The 26,064-nt window shown below is 43.7% G+C and overlaps 2 protein-coding genes across 3 annotated transcripts in view; both read left to right on the plus strand.

Moving 5' to 3' along the window:
* Positions 1–24,512, plus strand: part of TMTC1 (transmembrane O-mannosyltransferase targeting cadherins 1) — a 159,376-nt gene extending 134,864 nt beyond the window's left edge. The window contains exons 13-18 of one of the 2 annotated variants that reach the window (XM_060279968.1): positions 4,180–4,315; positions 5,160–5,304; positions 6,678–6,815; positions 7,765–7,887; positions 8,583–8,660; positions 9,537–24,512. In XM_060279968.1, the coding sequence (XP_060135951.1) occupies positions 4,180–4,315; positions 5,160–5,304; positions 6,678–6,815; positions 7,765–7,887; positions 8,583–8,660; positions 9,537–9,671 (755 nt within the window). In that variant the 3' untranslated portion in view covers positions 9,672–24,512. The remainder of the gene's footprint in view (positions 1–4,179; positions 4,316–5,159; positions 5,305–6,677; positions 6,816–7,764; positions 7,888–8,582; positions 8,661–9,536) is intronic. The other variant, XM_035126789.2, reaches the window with a different exon arrangement.
* Positions 10,078–26,064, plus strand: part of DDX11 (DEAD/H-box helicase 11) — an 85,891-nt gene continuing 69,904 nt past the window's right edge. The window contains exon 1 of the mRNA XM_060279962.1: positions 10,078–10,193. The gene's annotated coding sequence lies outside the window, so the exon portion shown is untranslated. The remainder of the gene's footprint in view (positions 10,194–26,064) is intronic.

Below are 26,064 nucleotides of genomic sequence, written 5' to 3' on the forward strand. Positions count from 1 at the left end.
TCCCAAAGGCTTACACAACTGATAGCTGAAGCAGCCCTGGCTACAAGCTTCCCAGGCGAATGGTGCCTCTGGGGCTGACCAGGCAGTGCTTCCCAGGCCCCTGTGGGGCAATGTGAAGAAACACCTCTCTTTGAGGAGGGGGCAGCTCAGAGACCAGGGGTGGCAGCAGCAGCTTCCCAGAGAACTCCCAAGGAGAGGGGATAAGAGAGGAGGCTGAGGGAGCACACCACAAGGGAGAGTGCTTGAAAAGGGGTGAGGGGCTGGTGGCTCTGTAGGCAAGTTGTTGTTGTTTAGTCATTTAATCGTGTCCGACTCTTCGTGACCCCATGGACCAGAGCATGCCAGGCACTCCTGTTTTCCACTGCCTCCCGCAGTTTGGTCAGACTCATGTTTGTAGCTTCGAGAACACTGTCCAACCATCTCATTCTCTGTTGTCCCCTTCTCCTTGTGCCCTCAATCTTTCCCAGCATCAGGGTCTTTTCCAGGGAGTCTTCTCTTCTCATGAGGTGGCCAAAGTATTGGAGCCTCAGCTTCAGGATCTGTCCTTCCAGTGAGCACTCGGGGCTGATTTCCTTCAGAATTTATAGGTTTGATCTTCTTGCAGTCCATGGGACTCTCAAGAGTCTCCTCCAGCACCATAATTCAAAAGCATAAATTCTTTGGCGATCAGCCTTCTTTATGGTCCAGCTCTCACTTCCATACATCACTACTGTAGGCAAAGGGTGACATAATTGGGCTCCCCCACAGGGGTGCCACAGAAAAAATGTAGTTGGTCAAGGGAGCCGTGGACTCAAAAAGGATAAAAAACCTCTGGGCCAATACATTTAGAGGTTTATAATCAAAACCAGAACCACAGTTCATATCCTGAAAGGTATAGAACACTAACACAGGTACAAGAGGCACAGATGACATTTCTTCCTAGCACTCTTGCCAAGAGGCACCACACTTCGTTCTGTAACCATTGCAGCTTCAGAGTGGTATTCAGTGCTATCCGTACTCAGAGTAGACCCACTGATGTTATTGAACATGACTAGCTTAAGTTAATTAATTTCAGTGGGTCTGCTCTGTACAGGACTAGCATTGAAGGTACCCATAAAGGTGCCCAAGGTAGAGTTCATTACAGTCGTCTCGATTGGCCTGGATAGTTCACTTGGTTAGAGCGTAGTTCTGATAACGCCAAGGTTGCAGATTTGATCCCCATATGGGACAGCTGCATATTCCTGTGTTGCAGAGTGTTGGACTAGATCAGTGTTTCCCAAACTTGAGTTTCCAGCTGTTGTTGGACTACAACTCCCATCATCCCTAGCTAGCAGGACCAGCAGTCAGGTATGATGGGAGTTGTGGTCCAACAACCGCTGGAGACTCAAGTTTGGGAAACACTGGATTAGATTATCCTTCGGGGTCCCTTCCAACTTTGCAATTCTGTGATTCTATTGCTGTGAGAGATGTGAGTTTGCGGCGAATAAAACAGCTGAAGGGTCTTGATTTACTGTAAATATGCATTGGCCTTGAGGGCATGACTGAAAGTTTCAAATAAAGTGAAGTTAACGAGGTTCCGCTCCCCCCACTTTTTTTAAAAAAAAATCTTAAACATTGGTTATTTTTAACCTTGACATATTTATTTGCATTTCACATGCAGATTATGTATGCATACTGCTGTGGAAGATGTTTCCATGTGACAGCCAGTGGATTCATGTACAAAATTTATCTTAAATAGCTGTTTGCTTCCCAAGGCTAGCAATCTGTCACTTTTCTGCAGGATGAAATTAACATCAACACATCGGTTGTGGGTTGTTGACTTTTTTTAAGCATGAGACACTGATGAATGATACTACTTAATCAGTTTACACACAGCTTGAGCGCTCTCTTGCTCTCTTCTTCTCTGCTGTAATGGATTTCTCCAAAATTTCATCTGTCACGTCTGTCCATGAAAATTCAGTCAAGCAGCTCCATCCTGTGGCGATGCATAAATACAGTCTTAGGTTTTGCCACTAAAGGACACTTTAGACCAAACCAGTCTATTAGATAGAAGGAATAAAATACCTGTAACTGTGCTGTTCCCCCCCCCCTTATTTAATGTTAGTGTCTTTTTTAAAAAGGTTTTCTTGCAAGCTGCTTTTAGCATCATTAGAGGAGCACGTTATACTTTTATTTACATCATAAACGAAGACCACTTCTGCCAAGTGCAGGTGGTTACCTTGAACAAGTAATCTCCACCCCACTAACTTCCATGAACAATGCATTTGTTTTCACATCAGCCCTGTGGGGTCAAGTTAGGCTGTCCTGTATGGTGTAGTGATTAGGGATGCTACACTTAAGTCTCAGGTTCAAATCCCCACTCTTTGATGACAGGTCTTCTCTTTTCATGGAGGAGAGGGCTACTAGCCATGAAGGCTAGCCTACACAGTTGGAGGCAGCAATGCTTCCAAATACTAGTTGCTGGAAACCACAGGAAGGGAGAGGGCTCTTGTGCTCATGTTCTGTTGGCTGGTTTCCCATAGGCATCTGGTTGGCCACTATGAGAACGGGATGCTGGGCTGGATGGGCTAGATGGGCTATTGGCCTTCTCCAGCAGACTTATCTGAAGGTTCTTAAGTTGAACTGGGTAACCTTGGACTAATCAGCATCTCTCCGCCTAACCTCTCTCACATAGTTGTTGTGAGGATAAATATGTTTGTGTGTATTTGGAGAATCTTTGTATATGAGTACTCTTTGGGTTTGGTCAGTCAACCAGCTACAAATCCACCTAACAGTTAACTTGTTCAACCCACATTTTACCAGCTTCCTCCTGAGAATATCATGGGGGACTTTGTCAAACACCTTACTGAAATCAAGATACACTATGTCCACAGCATTTCCCTGGTCCATCAGGTTTGTAATTCCATCAAAAAAAGAAATCAGATTGGTCTGGCGTGACTTATTTTTGAGAAACCCATGCTGGATCTTAGTAATCACAGCATCCTTTTCTAAACGTTCACAGACCAACTGTTGAATTATCTGTTCTAGGACCTTCCCTGGTATCAATGTCAAGCTCACCAGTCAGTCGTTACCTGGGTCTTTCCTTTTCATCTTTTTGAAGATGGGGACAACATTTGCCCACCTCCAGTCTGTAGGGACCTTACCTGTTCTCCAAGAATTCTCAAAGATAATAGACAAAGGCTGTGAAATTACACCCACAAGCTCCTTTAGTACCCTTGGATGCAGCTCATCAGGCCCTGGAGATTTGAATTCATTTAAAGTAGCTAGGTGTTCCCTTACTACCTCTTTTCCTATCTTGGGCTTCAGCTCCCTCCTTACATCATTTATTCTATTATCACCAAGTTGGGCATCACTTTCCTTTTGGGTGAAGACAGAGACAAAGTAGGTGTTGAGTGTTGTTGTTGTTGTTTAGTCGTGTCCGACTCTTCGTGACCCCATGGACCAGAGCACGCCAGGCACTCCTGTCTTCCACTGCCTCCCACAGTTTGGTCAGACTCATGTTCGTAGCTTCGAGAACACTGTCCAACCATCTCGTCCTCTGTTGTCTCCTTCTCCTTGTGCCCTCATTCTTTCCCAACGTCAGGGTCTTTTCCAGGGAGTCTTCTCTTCTCATGATGTGGCCAAAGTATTGGAGCCTCAGCTTCAGGATCTGTCCTTCCAGTGAGCACTCGGGGCTGATTTCCTTCAGAATGGATAGGTTTGATCTTCTTGCAGTCCATGGGACTCTCAAGAGTCTCCTCCAGCACTATAATTCAAAAGCATCAATTCTTTGGCGATCAGTCTTCTTTATGGTCCAGATCTCACTTTCATACATCACTACTGGGAAAACCATAGCTTTAACTATACAGTCCTTTGTCGGCAAGGTGTTGAATAGTTCCGCCTTTTCTCTGTCACCCAATAGCATTTCTCTCTGTTCCCTACGCAGCTCTTCAGCTCCCTGCCCAGTGTCTCATATTCCCTTACTATGTGTTGAAGGCTATGTGTGGCATCCTGGTTGCCTTGGAGGAAAGGTGGGTTTAAAATGTTATACAAATAATACAAGAGATTCAGGTGACCTAGGATTGAAGAACACAGTTTTTCAGACTCTTCTTGAAGGTGTGGTTCATATGCATTCCCAAATGCATGAGCACGAACAGAACCCATAATAGTTTTGCAGGATATGTAAAGAGAAGCCATAACCAAACCCTCTTTATTTCCTAGGATCTCCAGAGACTGCAGTTTCCCACTACCAGAAGGCCATTCAGCTTAGCCCCAGTCATCATGTGGCCATGGTGAACCTCGGCAGGTTGTATCGCTCCTTGGGGCAGAACAAAGATGCTGAAACTTGGTACAAACGGTAAGGCAAGGCAGGATGTGTGTGTGTGTCACTTTATAGTGTCAAATTCCTTTCTTGGGGCTCAAGGCGTCTAATTCTAAGAAATCCCAGATACAGTGGTACCTCGGGTTACAAACACCTCAGATTACAAACACTTTGGGTTACAGACTCCTCTAACCCGGAAGTAGTACCTTGGGTTAAGAACTTTGCTTCAGGATGAGAACAGAAATCACACGGTGGCAGCAGTGGGAGGCCCTATTAGCTAAAGTGGTACCTCAGATTAAGAACGGTTTCAGGTTAAGAACGGACCTCCGGAACAAATTAAGTTCGTAACCAGTGGTACCACTGTATTTACAAAGGAAAATGTAAACGCCAATTTTCTGAACAAATGATGTAAGCGATAACTTCATAATGCACTTGGCTCCTGTCATTTATTGCAACTGTAGTAATTTGGGTTATTTCCTGAAATGCAGAATAATGTAGTTGTTGCCATGGAAGTAAAGCCACAAGGAAGGCATCAATAGGTGAGGGGAGCAGTGATCATGACGATAGAAGGAGGGGCAGGGGGAAGACTGGATGAAATATCCTCCCTGCCGCCGACTGCAGAACGCCTTGTTGTGAACCTTAGGGAAGGGCTTTAGCTCAGTAGAAGAACATCTGCCTTGTATGCAGAAGGTCTCAATCTCAATCCCAATGGTATAGACAATACTGAGCTAGGAGAAACAATTGTCTGACTCCGTATAAGGCAGCATCCTATATAACTGCTCATGTATTTGTTTTGGAGCCTAACAGCAGGCACATTTCAATCCATGCTATTTGCTTCCTTGTTTCCACCGCCCCCCTCCTTTTGGTTGCCAACATTTAGGGCACTGAAAGTAGCACGGAAGGCTGAAATCTTGTCTCCTCTTGGAGCTCTGTATTATAACACAGGGAGATATGAAGATGCCTTAAAGGTGTACAGGGAAGCTGCAGCACTTCAACCATCCAACAAGGAGACTCGGCTGGCTCTGGTAAGTGTGTGTGTGTGTGTGGCAGAGGAGAGGGAGTTATATCATACTAACCATTGGAACCATAGCAAGGGCAACTTTCCTTCCATGAAAGGAGCAGTTCCTCTACTCCTGACTCTGTGAAGGTCAGTGGATTTCAGCTTTGCAGTTGCTTCTGCTTGCAGTTAGGTCTGGGAGAGGAAGTGGACTGTTTAGATGTGCCGCTAAACCATGGTTTTGCATTATGAGAATGAGCCATCCCCAAGCCTTGGGTTTGCACACTCCCACTTTTCTTCCAGCATGGCTATGAAGAAGAGTTTGGAGACTCCTGCTTCTGTTTTCAGTTAAGCACAGCTTGCTGTGTCGTTCAAACCCCACAGACTGTGGCTAATAGTCAGTATGGTTTGTTGAAACAAGGCAACTTCAAACTATAGCTTAAGAAGTTGGCTTGTTTCAACAAACCATAGTTAAAATTAACCACAGCTTATGGTTTGGATGTAGTATTAAACTGTGGTCATTCTAACAAAAATGCAAGCTTCTGATTTCTTCCCTGCAGCCATGCTGGAAGAGGAACAGGGAAGTAGTATATGAGTCCCAAGTTTCCCAAAGAAGTGATCTGACTACAATTATCAATGCCCTGGCAGCACCTAGTTAGACAACTGTAATGCTGGTACTTAGAGAACTTGACTGGCTGCCATTTTGCTTCTGGGCTCAATTCAAAGTGCTGGTATTAGCCTTTGAAAGGCTAAGACCAGAGCATTTGAAAAATGGCCTGCTCCTGTATAAACCAGCCAGTGGTTCAGATTATTATCATCCAGCTCTAGTGCCCACCCCCTGAGTTGAGATGTGTGGCTTTCTCCATGGTAACATCTCACCCAGTGAGGTTCCAGTGTTGCAATGCTCACTCACTGGAAAGTCATCCCCCTTTTTTAAAAAAGATTTTTTAAAAAAAATTAAAGTACCGGTAAACGTTTATTCAAAAGTTGCAATGCAGCTTTGTCTGCTGCCATAATATCACAAAATGATCACTCCACTCCTCAATCCCCACATCACTGTCACGTTGGCTCACCAAATATCCTCAGTAGGAACCCAACTACCAATCAGGTTGGCTGGACATTTTCAATAAATATATCCCCTCCACAGACACCTCTGTGGTGATGGTGGCATTAAAATATCCTGTTCTTCTTCAGTAAAAGAGAAAATTGGAGACAGATCATGTCATAGGTATCTTTTTGGAAGATGCCTTTGATTAATTGCCATCGGTATGTGAGGCGTTCTGATAGAATTGGAAAGTCATTCTATAAACTCCTGTGATGACACCGAATGCTTGTAAATATGAGGTTCTCCAATCAGTACACCTTTTAGGGTTTGTTTGTTTTGGTTTTTTTTTTTTGTAGGCTCAAGTTTTAGCAATGATGGGGCAAACCAAGGAAGCGGAACAAATGACCAATCATATTGTGACCGAGGAGGCAGAATGCCTGGAGTGCTACCGCCTTTTGTCAGCCATCTACAGCAAGCAAGAGAACTACAACAAGGTAGGAATGCTGCTCTGGTGGGAAATCTTCCAATCAAAGCACATGGTTAGGAGATCCACCTTTGTCCACCCATCAGCTGGAGTTAGTCCTAAAATGATGCATAGCGATAACCCTTTAAGCCAACCCAGACATCATGTGGCTATGTGCATGTATCGTCGCTGAATCTCAGCTTGGGTCTAAGAACCGTTTGCAGAAGAAAGCTGCTGGATTGAGATTTTTCCCATCACCTCCTTCCTTCAGCAATCTCAAGAAGCCTCTCCAGATGTTCTGGAGACCCTCCTCAACTTTGCCTAGATTCTCTGCCTAGTTCCACCCTCTCCCATCAACCTCCCAAGACACAGCCAGTCTCACCAGTAGGGTCCCCTGATTCTCAGAAGATACTTTTCTGGAGAAGTAGAGGAGAGACTCCATTTTTCAACTTCCTTCAGCAAGTGGTACTGAGGATACAATTGCTGGTGAAATGTTACTTTTCTTGCCAGAAAAAAATGGCAAAAATTAGCTACACAAATTGCCTGATCAGTACTGCAGCAAAGGGAAGGGTTGTACGTCCAATAACAAAAATATTGGTGCTTTCAATATGAAGTAGGGATGTTTTCCTCGGTGTTAAAAGAGGACAGGAACATCAAGGTACAGATTACTGACAAAATATTATGAAGACTGCAAAAGCATTTTCACCCATGTTCACCTCTAACTTTTGGTCTGTTCCACACATTATGGAGGAGCAAAACCAAGTTTGTGACTGGCTGGACACTTGTCAGAAAACCACAGCCATTTCTGGTTCTCTGATGAGAATACCTGTTTGATACACATGGATCTCATTCACACATTACATGTGTTTATGTGTACACCTAAAAACATGTGTGAATCAGCACTTAAGAGTAAATATCAAAATATTACAGGAGTTCTGCTCAAATGACCCATATTTATCATTGTTTGTGTGTTTGTTCAGGCGCTTGAAGCCATAGACAAAGCTCTACAGCTGAAACCAAAGGACCCCAAAGTCATATCAGAACTCTTTTTCACTAAAGGAAACCAGCTAAGAGAACAAAATCACCTGGACAAAGCTTTTGAGGTAAATATAATAATAATAATTAAAAACCACATGGCTGTCTTAACTCACCAGCCACCTGTTTAATTTAATGTAGCACACTGCTCTTCAGATTGTTTGGTATACATTCAAGTGAGCCCCCACACAGCTGTGGATGATGAGGCAAATGGGGTGCCCCATGAAGAAGGCACTTTAGGAACCCTGTATCCTTGCTCCCCCAGTTCGGTGCCCTGAAACTGCTGCTCGATTTATATGGCAAAGGGATGAAGCCAGAGATGCAGGCAGACATCCTGTAAATCTGGTCTGTTTAAGATTCAGCACTGTATGTCCTCGTTCCTATGATCAAGCACGTGTTTTATTACCCAGTCTTCTGGAGGAATGTTGCTAACACTCCTTTCCGAAATCTCTATGATTCATAATGCTCTCCTCCAATTCACTGCAAGCATTATAACCTCCCGAGGTCCTAGTTTGCAATCTGTGCCCCTGACTCCCCCATCTGCTCTCCCAAGAAATAGCTTTTCAGAGCCTTAACAAAATGGTACCGTCCTATTGTAAGCACATAAGACTGCGAAGCAGTTTTTGAAATCACTTGTAGCTCTGAGGAGATTTCAGAAAGGCATGTTAGTGACGTCCCTTTACTGGCCTCTGTTAAGATTTCCACACTGCAGGCAGGATTGCTCCAACATTCGGGCTTTGTTTTGTTTTTCATTTTAATTTAGAGCTATAAAGTTGCTGTAGACTTCAACCCGGAACAAGCACAAGCCTGGATGAACATGGGGGGGATTGAGCATATCAAGGTAAGAAGATTCGCAAGCTTTGCCGATGGACGTGGTCCTTTGCTGAGGAAGAAAGATGGGCAGAAAGTGATCCAGAGATAACTAGGCAGGGTTAAGAAAGGAGTCAGAGGTCCATCAAATCACTCATTTTGGCATATATTAAAGAATATTCTATTCAGACTGTACTTAGATGCTAGTTACAGGTAAGTAGCCGTGTTGGTCTGAGTCGAAGCAAAATAAAAAAATTCCTTCAGTAGCACCTTAAAGACCAACTAAGTTTTTATTTTGGTATGAGCTTTCGTGTGCATGCACACTTCTTCAGATACACTTGTATCTGAAGAAGTGTGCATGCACACAAAAGCTCATACCAAAATAAAAACTTAGTTGTACTTAGATGCTGTAAGGCTCAGAAGGGGTTGAGTAAAGCCCCTGCAAAAAGGATGTGGTGTGGAGGGGGGCAATCCAGCAGTGGTTTGGACTTACCCCTATTCCAAACTCTTTCAGTTTGGTGACAGGACCTAGAAACTCAACAGAAGTTAACCTGGCAAAAATGTGTTAAGTTGAATTATTTTAAAGGCTTGTATTCCATCAGCCAGGCTCAGGCTGGCTTAGTTGGCAGTAGCCCTGCTCCTGAAAGGAGTTTGGAATTGGGGGAAATTACACTTGCATAATTTACCCCAGCGTAAATTACACTGGCTTTCTATAGTGCAGTTTCCTCTGCCCGACACCCGCCTGAGATCTGCGTAGTTCCTACTTTGTTGATCTGAACCAGGGACAAAGTTTGGTGTCCTGGCCTTAGCGTGTGAGACTAGGACAGGGCTGTTAGGAATGGCATTTCAGCAACAGGAGCTTTGCAACGGGTGCTATGATTTCCTCCTTCCCCCTTTCCTTCTGCAGGGCAACTACATCACGGCACGTGGCTATTATAAGAAAGCTCTGCAGCTGGTTCCAAACAGCAAGCTTCTGAAAGAGAATCTGGCTAAACTGGATCGCTTGGAGAAACGCCTGCAGGAAGTTCAAGAGAGGGGATAAAAATGGGGGACAGTCAGTGGAGTGCAAGGCCTCCTGGAGATGAGCGGAAACTGTGGAAGCCCCGAAGCCCAAACAAGACAGAAGTGAACTGAAAGGACCTAGGGGGGAGGCAGTGGTGACCCAGACTAAGAAGGGTGCACATGGGAATCATGCTGGAGTCACCAGAAAGCTATGGGGAGTCCTGCTGCTTCTCTCTGGATGAGCCGAAGGATGGGCAAAAAGCTCATCGTAATCCAGAATTATATTTGGGTTTGCCTCATGCTACTTTCCATTAGTGCTGACAGTAGGAAATGCTTATATAACACCCACGTCTCTCACTTGTTAAAAATCATCATCATCATCATCATCATCATCATCAAGCACTGGGATGATTATGAGAAGTGAAACAGTGGCCTGATTCAGCAAGGAACAGAGGAGGCAGCCCCCACCATTCAGTCTTGATATAAGGAAGATTTTACCATAGAGGCCTACCAAAGCCAGGCACCTGATTGGCCAAGAAGATAGTGGGCAGCAGCCAAAGAGGTAAAGAAATAGCAGCCCCCCTTCTAGGCCCCAATAGGGATTTTGGTTGCATTTCCCAGAATGTAATTGTCCATCACCCAAAGAGGAAGTGGGTGCAATTAGCTCTCAGCTGAATATTTCGTTCATGAGGGCAGTTTCAGAAGAAGAAGTCACTCATATGAAAAGTCTTTTTCATTGCAGTTTGTACTGAAGGTCTCACACGGTGTTAGAAGTTTAGTAGCTCTGCTTTTCTTTGATCCGAATAACAGGGTGGTTGCTGTTTTTGTAGAGAACGAAAGTGTCAGATGGGGGAACAGAGAGAAACAGCTCTGAAAAAACCCCCACCATATGGCTTATTCCCATATCAATGATATTAGGGTCCGTAGTTGCTCTTGAACCCGTGCACACTGGGTTTCTTTTTTCCAATCATAGACCCTTGTTTTGCCTCAGCAGCTGACCTCAGGAGCTCTCCTGAGTTTTCAGGACAGCTTGTACGGTAGTGGCACAACAGGTTGTTGGGAGTATATGGGAAGCTGCCTTACACTGAGTCGGACCAGTATTGTCTACACTGACTGGCAACAGCTCTCCATGGTTTCAGACAGGGGACATTCCCAGTCCTATCTGAAGATGGTGAGGGTTGAACCTGGGACTGTCTGTGTGCAAAGCCAATGAACTGAACTTCCTCCAAAGGAGGAAGGAAGGAAGGCCTTGGAAGGGCCACTAAGCACATGCCAGTGGCTCTTTGGATCTCAGCTGAAGACAGAGGTGATGGGATCATTTTCCAATGGCTACGAAGCTTTGGACTTGATTTGTGCACGAGGCACAGGGGAGTGAATGAAGAAAGGGATTTTGAGGCCTATTCTGCCCACCTCCATATGGAGATTCCCTTTCTCCCACTGAATAAAAAATGCGATAAAAGATAAATATGGTAGAGAAGAAGGAAGCTCACAGGGATTTGGTGTTTATTTTTGAGCGTTAACTTTTCTCTGAAGCATAAGTGATATCTTTCACTACTGGGAATGTAGCTAAACTTGTGGATGTTGCTCTTATTTTTATGAAGCCAGAGAAGGTAGCAACCACAGAGGGGGAATGTATGTGAATAGTTGTTAATATTTCTAGCCTATAAAGGGTGACTGACATGGTGTTCTCCAGATTTTGCTGGACTGCAACTCCCGTCGGGCCCACCCAGTATGGCCATTGATCGGAGATGACAGGATTTGTAGTCCAACAGCATCTGAAGGGCACCACATTGGTGACCCCCTCTTCAGAGCATATTTCAGATGCTTCAGAGCTCTAAAGATTCTTTTCTTCTCAATCCTTGTTTGCTCCATTGATTGAATGAAGTTAAATCCTACTAAAGCAAGGATCCCACATGCTCGATAAAGAGCTCAGACGTCGTGTGAATTGACGGGGTTCATGATGTTAAGTGAAGAGGCCCTCTGTCAGCAAGAACAAGTCTGCAGCTAGGAAATAGGCAGCAAATGCTTTACTAAAACACAAAGCGCTGTAGTCCAACTTGTTCCTACCTCTTGCTAGACATTGGCCTCAATGAGGATTGCATCTGTTTTGTTTTACGGTTTCTATCAAACAAATCCTGATGACTGTTTGCCAATTAATAATTTAATTGCAATATGCATGTAACTACTCTCTGCGCCCCTTGTTTGGCAATTAACGAGGAATCTGGAAAATGGCAAATGATCATCACCCATATGCACTATTTGGTGGCTGCTGGTTGTCTGTACTCAATCACTGTTGTCTGCAAAAGGGCAGCTTGGGAAACTTTGGCAGAAATTGTTAAATGCCTCAAGGCATTCTAGAGTGGCAAAGGAAGTGGATCTCAATATCTTTATTGAAAAAAATGTCTTTACTCTGAGTGGCCTTAATAGTTAGATAGTGTGCCCCAGTGGGTTGAGAGCTTGGAAGCCTGGGTTCAGGTCCCACTTCTGCTATGGACTTGGCCAAGTCATTGTGTGTTAGCTCCCATTCCCCATCTGTAAAATGTGTATAGTGCTTACTTATGTAGATGTGGTTGTTGTAACGGCAAATGCAGTAAGCCACTTCACAAGTTAAGAATGCTGAAAATAGTAGATAAGATGGAGCATCAAGAGATGCAGAATTAGGTTTAAAGGTTTACTGGTAAATGTCCCTTTGCTTGCTTAAATTCTTTGTACAACCCTGAGCTTTCAGGGTGGGGCAAAAATCTAGAAGGGTTTGGGGGGTAGGAATAGTTTTCCAGCAGTCAATTTTTGGCCTCAAGGCAGCTGAAGTTGGTTAACTTATGTCTAAGGTCCATTTTATCACCTGCATTTCTTTTAGCATGCCTTTAAATGTTGTTGTTCTTGGCAAAGCCCAATGATTATAGATATTCCCAGTAAAACTATTGTGGGAAACACAATACAATCCAGCATGAAGTTCTGTTGAACAAACCCCATTGAAATAAACAACTCATTGGTAGATTGTGCACCTAGGCTCTGATCCAACTTGTGTTGGACAGATTTCACATGCATCCGCATGAACTTTACTCCCATCGCTGCTATGCATGGGGGAGACAGGAATACAGTTTTTAAATCAGTCATTTAAATTGATTGACAGCCATGGAGAAATATGGATTTACAATCACCTTTCAACCTTCTTGGGTTTTTTTTGTATCACCTCTGAACTGGTGCATTCTAGTTGACATGCATTTTTAATCCTCCGCCTACCTTTCTCTCTCTCTCTCTCTCTCTCTCTCTCTCTCTCTCTAGAATTAAACACGGTTGGGATACGTTTTTTCACATTCTCATCTCTCCTCCCTGCACCAAAGTTGTCAGTTTCATCCATAAATATTTATTGCACTACCCCCATCTGTGTTCTACGGAGAAATTGATACTGGGGTGGGGGGTGGGGAATGCTTATCAATCTCATGAATGCATATTTTCTTCACTGTCCCTGCCCTCTCTGCTTTCCAGTGAAACTGACATAATTTCAGGCTTATTTTTCTCTAATGCCGGCCCTTTCCCCTGCCTCCAGGCTACTGCTGAAGAGAGGGGAAGTTTCTGTTTTCCCTTTAGGAAAGCATATATGTACATGCAGCACACACTAATTACTTTAATAAGGGAGAAGGAAAGAAAAACTGACAAGGCAACTTTACAGTTTCACTGGAGAATGGGAGGTAGAAAATATGGTATGAAAAATGACAAGAATATGTGTATGATAATATCCCAGTCTAGTTGCAGGGCAATCTGCATAGATTTGCAACTGGACTAGCTAGTCAGGGAAGGGTTGCGGTGACATTTAAAAACCAGCAGAGCATAACTTGTGAAAGGTAAGATTTGCATTAGCTTGAGAGAGAAAGAAATCCGGAGTGAAAATTTAAATCTGTTTCCCCAGTGATAATTAAAATGTACTTGTGATTTTGGCATAAAGTGTGACTACAGCCTGCTGAAAACAGCGGAACAAGTTGTGCCTAACTTATGATTTGCTCACTGCAGCTGGATCTGGACCATAGTCTTTGGAGACCTACAGTGCCACAAATGTATAATATTCCATTTTCAAGCATCCATACCCTGCAGTGCAATCCTATACATTTCTACTCCGTCGTTAGTCTCACTGTGCAGACCCGGGTGAGTGAGTATGGGATTGCTGCCTACACAGCTTTCCCTGTAAGCCAATACTTCTTGATAATACTTAGAAACCTAATTGTAACATATCTGAGGACTGAAAGACAAGAAGACATTAGATTTGTAAAACAATATGAGCAGTGCTTTTTTCTGGGGGTATGCAGGGGTACGCATACCCCTAAACATTTTGTGAATCTTTGTATTTTTGTCCATTTACTGTATTTATTTTCCCCAATTTGAACTATAAAATGGTGATTTTCTTGAGTCAAAATGAGAGTACCCCTAAATATTTTTTTAAGAAAAAAAGCACTGAATATAAGTATCATTATTTATCATTCTACGTACTGCCTGCATAGATCCAGAATGTACACATTGCGTTTATTTTTGTAACTTAAGGAAAACATGTTTTTTTTTTAAGGAATGGCTTCTTGAAAATCCGTCTCCTTGATCTGAGATAATACAAGTTTTTTTTGTTTTTGTTTTGATGGTATAATGATAATGGTTAAGCAAAGCTTTCCTGTCTTAGTATGGTTACCACATGTTAATTCATCCAGTTACCTTTGCCAGGGGTTGACACTGGGGACTGAGGGTTGTATTCGGTTACATAATCGTGCAAGTGGAACATCTTCTGCTTGTGTAATGCTACTTTCTCCTTCCCCTGGTACCCTCCCCCAAGTATGCTCTGGGGGTTACCCCAACCCTCCAGAGCAGATTTGGGGAATGGCACAGGGTGTGCACAGAGAAGGAGAGGAAGGAAAGTTCCGTAAGTGGAATCATTCAACTCACACAATTATTTAGTTTAATATCACCCTGAATCTCAAAAGGAGGCAGAGAGGGCTGATGTGAAGGGAAGGCTTTAGTTTTGGGCAAATTTGTACATGTAATCAGAAACCATCCAAAATCCATTGTGGTTACAGAAAAGATGGCGGTCCCTCTGTACATTAGACCTGAAATAGTATTAAAATAAAGGATTGTAGTCAATGAACTTTTACTCAGAGGTAGATGCGTTGAAATCATGGTTGTTACTAACTTAGCCCCATTAATTTCAGTGGATCTACTCTAGAGTAACAATTGAATACAACCCAAGGATGCCCATCAGAGCCATCATATGAGTTAGTCTTGACTAAAAGGCATCCATGTCACAATCTTTTCCTATCAGCCTTTCTGTCTTCACTTTTACATGTTTTGGCTTGCAAGTCTGAGGGTGAAAATTACTTTTAATCCAGCTTGCTCACAGCTGCTTTTCCCAGGGGTTAAAACCACCCCCTCCTAAAACAAAGCAAGCCACTTTCAAGCCATGTACATTCCTCAATATGTTAAGATTTTGCAGTCAATAAGCAGAAGCGGGTGCTGTCTTTTTCCATGCCCCCCAACCCAGAATAAACTTTCTTTTGCATCTACTACCCAGCCACAATTATGGCATGGGCCAGCCACTCACTCCCAGTTTAACCTACCTCTCAGGGTTATTGTTAGAATAAAATCAGGAGGATAAAATCGGGAGGAGAACTATGTATACCACCTCGAGCTCCTTGGAGGAAAGGTGGGATATAAATGTAATATATAGAATAGTAAATGCTGTTGACATGTTTTGGAAATGCAACTGGGATCAGACAAGTTGTTTTATTTCTGGAGAAAAGAGATGAACACTCTTCAGGATTATGCTTCTTGTTCTGCTGCACCTCTCCTGCAATAACACTTTATAGGCTTAAAACATCATGCCGACTAATGCAGCAATTCATTTAATTGTCTATTGTCTCCCAGTGCCGTGACTGCAGTTTTACCAAACTCTATATACACAAGAGAATCACGTGTGTTAACTTTTTAATCACAGGAATGGTTCCATTGATGGTCTGATTTGGGCTCCTTTGCTAGGTGAATCAAGAGTGTCTTGGTGAAAGGCCCACTTTTAAATAAGGATTCATATTTGTCTAATTGCAATACAATGGATTTCTCTTCCAGTTCTGCTGAAGCAATGGAGCAGGTTAATTGGTAATAAAATTGATCTTGTTCTTATAGATATAAGGCAGCTCTCCCCTCCCCCCAATAGCTCACCGATGTAATGCAGCTATAAATACTCTGGCTCCTTTCCTGCTACTGTCATGCACAGCATGCATTTTGGACACCTTTTTTGCATTACAGATAATAATAATGTTGCTTGGCAGTTTTCTTCTTGTATTGCTTAAGTACTGTTTTCAAAGCAGACCTGTACAGACAGATGCTGGCCAAATCCAAAATGAAGGGCTGGCTCTGAGGGAATAGGATAAAATTTCAGGGTATGGAGATTATATATATTTCAATATCATATCAAGTGGCAATTCATTGAAAAGGGAGCTCCTGCTTCCCTATGTCACTATGAAGACTAGGATTATATTTTATTTAAAAAGGAAAGCAAGCTATTAAGGAGGGGGGAATTCTATTGCTCCAGTCTACAAATATCATATGCACAGGTCCTGCTATCCGAATGCAATGTGCTCTCAGGAAAACATTTGTTAGGTGAGTATTTGCATAATGAGTTGACGATTTCCATTGATTCCTATGGGGAATTTTCTAATGTGTTCCCAACCATGGAATTTTGACCATAAAATGATGTGAAAACCCTCTGAAACCTTGCAAAAAGCTAACAAGGACGGGCAAAATGCTCTCTTATTCGTCTGATCCCTCTCCCTCTCATCATGGTTTCTGGTGAAACAGCTGCCATGGACCAGCAAAACACAAATAAATAAAGCTTCTTTAAGGCTGTTGATTTGTTTACACTACTACACGCAGGTCTGTCAGTTTGGAGATCTGAACCTGCAGTGTGTATAGCGAGGTTTGGGTACTAATTCCTTGTGTTTGGATAAGTGAATTTATGTATAACGAGCGTTTGAATAGCAGGACCTCTGTGTACTTCTCCCCACCCCACCCCCACCCCTTGTTCTTAGTTCATTTTTCTGAGGTTTTCAAAGTGCTGCATTCAACCAGCATGGCCAGCAGTGAGGGAGTTGTAGTGCAGCAACATCTAGAGCACCATCCATAGCTTAGCAGTACAGCATGAATTGGTGCGCTAGATGTGTGTGCCTGTGTAGAGGTGGTTCTCTCTGTAGTCTTCAAACTACTGTCCTTAGGAACTCTTAGGGTTCCTCTGAAGCACATGCATGTTTCCTTGAACAAAAGATCAATAGTGGGGAGGGGAGTCCCTGGAAAGCAGATTTCTCATGCCTGTTGGTCTTGCTTTGCAGAGCACAGGGAAGTGCTAGGAATTTCTAGGTCTTTCTCCAAACAGATTTGACAATAAGCTCCAGGGCTTGCTGAGAGATGGAATACATGTGCCCCCCCCCCATATAGAAGGTCCCAGGATCTATCTATGACAGGCATGTCAAACCTGCGGCCCTCCAGATGTTTTGGCCTACAACTCCCATGATCCCTAGCTAGCAGGACCAGTGGTCGGGGAAGATGGGAATTGTAGTCCAAAACATCTGGAGGGCCGCAGGTTTGACATGCCTGATCTATGGCATCTTGAGTTTAAAATGTCAGTAGTGCACCAGGTAGAGGGTAGGGGTAAAAAAAATGTCTTACATTTTACGGACACCATTCATACGAACATAAGAAACTCTCTTCAGACCATTGTTCCATCTAGCCCAGTATGTCTATTCTGATGGACAGCAGCTCTCTGGGGGTCTCATGTATGGATCTATTAATTTCTGTTCTTTCCTCTTCTAATTTTTCCAATCTTGAATTTAGTTCTTCACTTTCTGCAGCAATTTCCTAATTTCATTTTTTTAAAAAAAAATCCTCACAAAAATTCCTTCAGTGTTTTAGTGTGAATCTCTCCTGATAAACACAAATTTGCATGCAGTTTTAACTAAAATACACATTTTTGCAAGCAATTTCTAATAATACATTTCATTTTTGTGGTATTTTTAAAACTTATATACAGTGGTGCCTCGCAAGACGAAATTAATTCGTTCCGCAGGTCAATTCATTTTGCGAAAAAATCATCTTGCAAATCGTGGTTTCCCATAGGAATGCATTGAATTTTCTTTTTTTTGCCCATAGGAACGCATTAATTAAATTTCAATGCATTCCTATGGGAAACCGCGATTCGCAAGACGAATTTTCCGCAAAACGAATTCGTCTTGCGAGTCACCATCAGATCGCAAGACGCATTCGTCTTGTGAAAAATTTGTCTTGCAGGGCATTCGTTTTGCGAGGTACCACTGTATTTGGTTTTTTATGCACACTTTCCCCTAATACATGCATCTCTGTAAACATCATTCATTTGGAGAACTGCATTGCAAAATTCACTTATGTGCAAGTTTAGAGGGATACCTGCATATCAGCTCTCATAGCAACCTGGTCCTTTTTAAAAAACTGGAGGTGCCCAGGACTGGACCGGAGACCTTTTGCATGCAAGATGTGCCCTATCACCGAGCTAAAGTCTCCCACCAATAGTGCCCATGACAACTGCAGCAAGTTGTACACCAGCACTTCCTATGCTTTTGGTGGTGGGTGGGGCCTAGTTGTGGCAAAGGCTGGAATTCAATGTACAGTAGTGCTAAGAAGATGGTTCCCATCAGCACAAGCATTTCTGCTTGCCTGAAGGAATGATCTCACATTTGGGGGTGCATTGATCTGGGAGTTCTCACAAACCTCTAGAGCAGATTCATGGGAGATGCATGGGTGGGAATGTTCCACTGTGCTTCCAGGAGCCCTTTCAGTAATGGAATGGGGTAGTTGAATCCGTCCCTTAGCATTGAGTAGTATGAAAATTGCAAAATCAATTTGACAAGCAACCTTGGAGGGACTCAGAACAAACATTATGTTGTAGGCCATGTGAGTTTTCCCAACACCACCTCTGGGAAACTATAAGTTGATTGGTTCATTGATTCACAGCCTATAAGTTGATTGGTTCATTTAAGAACCTGCCACGGTCCTTCTGTATCTTGGTTCTTGTTTGCAGTCGCACTGCACTTCGGCTTATTGCTCACCTGCTTTTTCATCTGTGAAAATTTAGTCCTAATGGGCTTTTTGCCTTAAGGGGGATGTGCAATAGTTTTTATCAAGTTAGCAGCCTGCTTCTATGTACACTTAATAACAAGCAGCAACAAGAAAACCTGCTTTGGCTGTTAATGGTGTTTGAAAAGTGTCACCATTGATGATGGTAATCTCTGAAAATATGTGCTGAACTTCCTTGTGATGTTTATATGAATTTGTTTGAAAATTATTATTTTTCCTGAAAAGTCTCTGGGTCACGGCTGTGGCTTCTATGAAAATATAGAAATCTCTCTGCTGAAACTGGATGCCGTTAATCTACTTCAACAAGCAGAAGTTAATTTTGCATAGCTGTGGTGTTTCTCTGTCTTTTGTCTCCATCAGTTTTGCCTTTCTGAACTATCAGTTGTTTTTGTTACATCAATTAAATGCACAATTTAGCAGTGGGGTGTATGTCAGTGATAACAGGATTTTGCAAGGTCCTTTATTTTCATTGTCAAATTATGGATGAATTTTGCCTACAGAGGTTATGATCAAAGAAGTCTTTGAACAAAGCAAATGTATATAGATGTCTATTTTATATAAAAACAATATAAACGTGTCTGAGTTCCTTCTGCCAGACTGCTTTTCAGTTAGCCTGGTGCAGCTGAATCTTTCATTGTGTGCTTTCATGTGTGTGATTGAGAGGGCTGCAGTGTATTTAAAGAAATCACCAGATAGAAGCAAACACAAAGGTTCCAATGAAAAGGAAATATCTAAAAGTAGTCTTCTCCTAGTAACTCACAGTGCAGGAAAGCTTTTTCATGGTCATTCTAAAGGGCCAGTGGAGCATATCTGGTGTATCTTCCATCAGAGAGAATTCAATTTACAAGGGGCTGCCACTGAAAAAGCCCTGTTTCTTGTACTGCCCAATGATCATGAACATATGCATTATGGGGAGGAGCACAAATGTAGCAATTCCTCACTATTAATGTAACATACCAGCCTTCCCCAACCTGGTCCTTTGGACTACAGTTCCCATCATCCCCCACCATTAGATATGCTGCCTGAGGTAGATGGGAGTTGGGTCAGCTAGTACGTACACCAACTTAAGGGTACAAGATGCCCTGCACAGAAAATACCCAGAAATCCATATTTCCAGAAGTTGCAGGGCTTCAGCAAAAATGTCATTCTATAATGAAAAAGTTAGGGCTTTGCATTTCATGGTTTGGGGCAACACTTATGGGAAAAAACAGAGAAAATGACCCCATGCGAATGCAAGTAATTATTTAAATAATAGTGGGGCATGGCAGTGATTGAAAGGACCTTACCTTAGCCTCCCCAAACTGAGAACTTGAGAACTATTGAAAACCTCATATTTCTTACAGAACCGAACCCTATTGCTCCTGGACGTCTGCCAGTTTTCTGCACATGCAGCCCATTTTACACTAATTTTCCACGTCTCCATGAACACATTTGTATGGGGGAAGTTAAATATGAACCAATCTGAGTGTGGCGGATCTTTAGCTCATCAGCAGGACCAGAGAAGGGGTAAACCGGCTGCAATCATCCTGGGAACCCATTTGGTTGCTCTAAACCATGGTTTGGCCAAGATTGCATAGTGGTCATCAGTGGCTTCCATTTGGAAAGGGCAAAACACCCACTTTGGGGAGCCAGCCAAGTGTATCACCCTTGTTAACTTGGTGACTTTCAACTAGCCAACAAAACTTAATTTTCTCCATCCATGTCCTGGAGTTTCTTGGAAAGAAGGGTTGATTGTTAACCCACTCTGGGAACGGTAGCTCTGTGAGGGGAATAGGGGTGACAACTCTCAGCACCCTTAGCAGACTACATTTCCCAGGATTCTTTGGGGAGGAAGTCATGTATATAGTGATAAGAATGATACTGCTTTAAACATAGAGTACAGATTGGGCCTTTGGCTCAAGTCACTATCCATCAGTCTGAGCTACCTAACAGAGTGGTTTGGAGGATAAGACACGGGGTGGGGTGGAAGAATAATCTATGTTTTATTGAGCTCCTTGGAGAAAAGAAGATACAAATAAAACTGCACCTATTGAAATCTCTTCACATTCACCATAGAATTCCCTCGCATCTGATAACATTTTTGATGGTGACACTGTTGTGACCCACTAGTGGTTCCTGACTAGGGATGAGACAGGCCATTCAGTTAAGTTCGGCTTTTAATGTGAACCTACCTAATTCACTTTCCTAAAAGATCTTCAAACTGGAACACAGGTATCCTTCAAACCTCACACTTCCCAGAATTTTGTGGCACAGTTTTCCAACCACATTATTTTAAAAAGTGCATACATTACAGGAAAGTGTGCATATAAGTGTATATATCAGTGAAAAACTCATCTGAAATACATTATATTGGTGGAAATAGCTTGCAGAAATGTATGTGTTGGTGCAAAATTGCATTAAAATGAGTATATTAGGAGAAATATGCATTAAAATGCTGACAAATTTTCATTTGCAAACATGCGGAAGTGTGGAGAACTGAAGACTGGGAAAATGAGAAACTGAAAGTTGACAGATCTATCCGTTGAAGACGAGTACCTTACACCTTATTGTTTTTATTCATTGGGGTTCTAATAAATAATGATCTCTCTCATTCTGTCTTCCGCCTTCAAGAGCAAATACACCTCCAAATACTTCTATTAATATTTATTAATTGGCTATGAATATTTATTCTTAACTTCTTATACTCATTTGTAGTCCCAAGGCACACAGCCCTGCAAGGAAATCTACTCAATTGTAAAAATAAAACTTTTTTTTGTTTAAAGCATTAGCAATGCAGGTCACTAAGCAATTGAGCTAGAATTAGATTACTTTTGCCGCCTTGTGGTTTTTCGGAAGGGGGGGAACAGTCAGGTCGATAGGATTGTGCTTTGAATAAGTAAAGAGACACTAGGTCAACTGTGCCTCCCAGATTTCAGATTTGCCGCTAATTGGAATATGTACATGTCCAATCTTGCCTTGTTGGCAAAGCATCCTTAGCAAATAAGTGGGGACACTTCATTGTGCCTTGGTTTGGACAGTTCTTATAACTTGAAATTATCTGGATGAGACCTGAGATACTGCAAATGCAAAGCACAAGTTGGGGGAGGCACACAAAGAGATGGACAAATCCATCAACTTCAGCTCCCTTTCCATTTTCCTTTCTTTTTCAGTCTTAAATTCAGTTATTCCACATCCTCATGAAAATTTGCCATCATTTTGGTGTGAATTTCTCCTAACACACATTTTTGTATGCTGTTTTGACTAATGTACGCAATTTGTGAGCACTTTCCCCACTATAGTTCACCCTGAATGTTATTTTTACTAACATACGCGCCTTTTGTTTTGGTTCAAGCATTTGTTCAAAAAGTGCTAATTAGATAGTTTCCCATTAAAATGCAAACAAAATTGGATTTCTTCCCGAACCCTAGACACAACTTGTGACTTGGATGTGACCCTACTGACCCAATGACTAACACTCCTCTCCCTTGGAGCACACATTTTGCTATAGCAATCTACTCTGTCTACAAGCAGCATTTGAAAAAGGGAGTAAGAACATAAGGTGAGCCTGCTAGATGGGGCCATTGGCCCATCTAATCCAGCATCCTGTTCTCACAGTGGCCAACTGAGATGCCTGTAAGAATCTTGCTGCATTACCATCGCTTTACACACACAAGTTGGAGTTGTAATTTGTGACTTTGGGAAAGAATGCTGAAGAAAGAATAAACCTGTTCCCAGGCATAGCATGCAAATTCTCACTTGTCCACTTACTGTTTCATTGCTTTCTGGCCTAATGAGCATTAAAAAGGTGCATGTATCTTAGCTTCTATGTGATGGTTCTGTTGCTAAGCAGCTGTCTTTACTTTTTAAAATACTGCCAAAAGTTCTCCTGAACAGATTTGGAAATGAACTGAGGACACGTAACACCCACCTCAAGATGAAAGGTGACTTTTATGAGCTGAATTCTTCTTTGGCTCAGAGAAGCATTCCGACCCATCTCTTGCTCAGGAACAGTTGGCAAGGAGGGGCACCTCTGTGGACCTGGCGTTCCAGCAGTGGCATTGCTGCCACTTACCATGAAGGAGGAGGAGGTGGTAGTGGTAGGGACACTAGGGCTATAAGGGGACACTGGTGGACTAAGCTCCTGCACCTAAGCAGCCCTGACCTCCCTGCCGCCGCATCTCTCCCCACTGGCCAGTCCTGCTGCTGACACTTCCCACCACTGAAAGTTGTCACAACTTTCTGCACCCTTTTCCCTTTGCCAGTTGAGTGGGAGCAGCAACAAAGGTGACAACCAGCTACAGGAGGAGTTTCCCTCCTCTCTCCTCCCTGTCATGTTGGCTGACCATGCGCTAGGTTGTGAGGAACATGAGACATGCATTTCTTCCATATGCGAGGGGGCAATTAAAGCCCATGAAGTGACCTCCAACCCTTTCTGCAAAACACCGCATTTATTTATTGTCCTGTCTGGAAACCCAAATGAGGAGAACAAGTCATTTCCCTGCTTTCTCCTCCGTTCAGGGACCAGCCACCTTCCAACTTAAAGAAAGGCCCGTTAACGAGAGAAAATCTTCATTCCACGGAAAATAGTCTGAAACCGGGAACGCCCCAGGGCAAGTTCACAGAATTCCAAACCCCCATCCGCACCGTTGTCTTCTCAAAACTCCAAAACCTAAGCCTTTGTCAGTTTGGTCCCCAGCCTTGCCTCAAGATAATGGGGAATCCGCTTTAAGGAAGACTTCAGAGCTGACTCGGATGAGCTGCAACCTGTTATGGAGACAGCCCTAGAGTAGTTCCGCCTCCAGAATGCCAGACTGGAGCCTGTCCATTGGACTTGGTTTCTTTGATACCCAAGAGACTGCATGCCTTCATGCCTTCATCTCTGAAGTCTGTCCTTGAGCTTTGGCGACTGCTTAGTCGTCTTCTGCCTGCTGGCATGAGTCAGTGTCTTTAGCGGTTGTGAAGATGTGGGCTGCAGCTGTTTTTGCTTCTGCAGCGGCTTTCTTCTCCTGGTCAGCAGATCCCGCATTGCTTGCATCAGCTGCTGCACTTTCCTATCCTGCACTCGGAAGAAGAGTTCCGCCAAACTGGCAGTAGGTTGAAGGTACTCTTGGGGCTCCTCCTGTTGTGTGACAACATCGGGGCTCATTGCGGTCGGCAGCAGAGGGGAGGTCCCGACCACATCCTCAGGCTTAGCTTTCTGCTGCTCTGTGGAAGTCGAGGTGATGACAGTGGGCTTGCTTGAGCTGGACTGGGGAATCTCTTGCTGGGCAACAGAGGGGGTTGAGACAAGTGGTTGGGGAGAAGCCGTGGTTGCGGAGGATGTGGTAGCCACGGGTGTTTCGGTGATTGCGGAGGATGTGGTAGCCATGGGCGTTTCGGTGGTGGTGGTCTCTTTGGGCAGGATGGAAGATTCGGAGACACAGATGCACAGAGCTTTGGCAGAGGTAGTTGTGGATTCGACAGTGGTGGCAGTAGTGGGGTTTGTGGCAGAACTTTCTGCAGCGGTGGCGATTGTGCTGATTGGAGGCTCAGAAGAGGGCTCTGCAGTTGTGGCAACACTAGTATTGCCGGGAGCAACAGTGGTTATATTACTTTCTGTGGCGGAAGGGCTCGTGGGAAAGGATGCCGCAGTCGTGGCTTCAGATCCTGTGGTGGCAAGATCAGGAGAGGATTCTGTGAAGGTAGAGAGTTCAGAGGTGATGTCCAGTGTAGGGGGAGACTCAGTAGCATTTGAGGCAGAGTGAGTAGTAATGGAGGTAGGGGTAGGGGTGGAGGTGGAGGTGGAGGTGGAAAGCTCATCAACAAATTCTTGAAGTTCCTTGGCAGCAGAGGTAGAGTTGTACTGAAGAAAGGTCTCTGTGGACGTTTCCACAGTGGTGGTGAGAGATTCAGGAAAACTCTCACTGGCTGACACCGGAGGAGAGGGGCTGAGAAGCTGAGGTGAGGGTTCTGCAGCAGTTGAGGTAGCAGTGGATACAGGAGGCTCAGAAGACCCTGAAAGCACTCCAGGCGAGAGCTCTGTAGTGGTTGTGGCAGAAGTAGCATAAGTCATCTTGGAAATGGACTCCACAGTGGCAACAGGATCAGTGGTGGTGAGAAATGCAGGAGTGGTCTCTGTGGCAGAGGTGGGCATGGCGACGGGGGAGGTCTCTGTGGCAGAGGTGGGCATGGCCATGGGGGACTTGGTAAAGGACATTGCAGTGGTTGTGTCAGGAGTAGTGACAAGAGGCTCCAGCAAAGATTCTGCTGCGATGGTGGCAACACTTTGGGCGAGGTTCTCTAGAGAAGACTCTTCGATAAGTTCCAACGGGGATGTAGTTGCAATGGTGGTTGCAGAGGGCACAAGAGAAATCTCTTCTAAAATGTCAGACAAGGGCTCTGTAGTAGCTTTGTCAGAAGTGACAGCGAGAAGATCAGGAACCAACTCTGTGGCAGCCAGAGCAGCAGGGGCGCGGAGAAGCTCAGGAAAGAACTTAGCTGCATATGTTGTAGAGGGTGACATGGCTGTGAGAAGCTCAGGAAACGGATCTGGGGTGGTCATGGAAGCTGCAGGAGAGGCCCTGAGCAGGTTAGTCAAAGCTTCTTCTATAGATGATTGCACAATCTCATCAGGTTCTGTTGGGGAGCTGATGATATGTAAAAATGACCTTGCTTTGTTCCTGTCACCTGGGCACGGAACCCTCTAGACAGAAAAATAAAATCAGCATGCAAAACGGAAACATAGATCTTTCTCTGGGGTGCTACAGCTCATCAAAGCTATCAGTTCTCTGTCTTTCTTTTGAACGAGGCTGCATACACCCCTTTCATTTTAAGCAAATTTCTTGGGAGCTCTAGTTTTCCCCTCACAGAGCACCCTTAAGAAACTACAGTTCCCATGATTCTTGGGGGGTGAGTGGAGCCATGTGCTTTAAATATATCGTGTTGCACACAGCCAGAAATCGGGACTCCTCCTTATTTCTCTAGGAAGATGCTTTATATATTGAGTCATAACCATTGGCCCATCTAGCTCAGTACTGTCTGCACTGACTGGCAGTAGTTTTCCTGGAGCCACTGGGGTGGGTGGGTGGTTTCAGCCTGTCTGAATGTAAGGCTTGTGCTCTACTGCAGAGCTGCATCCCTTCCCCAAGGATTAGGCCAAAAGGGAAAACCTTACATCTGAAGCTTTCAGAAACAGAACTGACCCACCTAAAAACTAAACATCCTTTATTCAACCACCACCACCCCTTCCTCTTGAGTCCTGGGGCATAAATGGCACCCTCCTCATTCTACAGGCAGAAGCTCACCTTACACCTTAACAACAACAGTAGAGATGGGGTCAC

This window comes from Zootoca vivipara, chromosome 10, assembly GCF_963506605.1.
Source record: "Zootoca vivipara chromosome 10, rZooViv1.1, whole genome shotgun sequence".
NCBI lineage: Eukaryota > Metazoa > Chordata > Lepidosauria > Squamata > Lacertidae > Zootoca > Zootoca vivipara.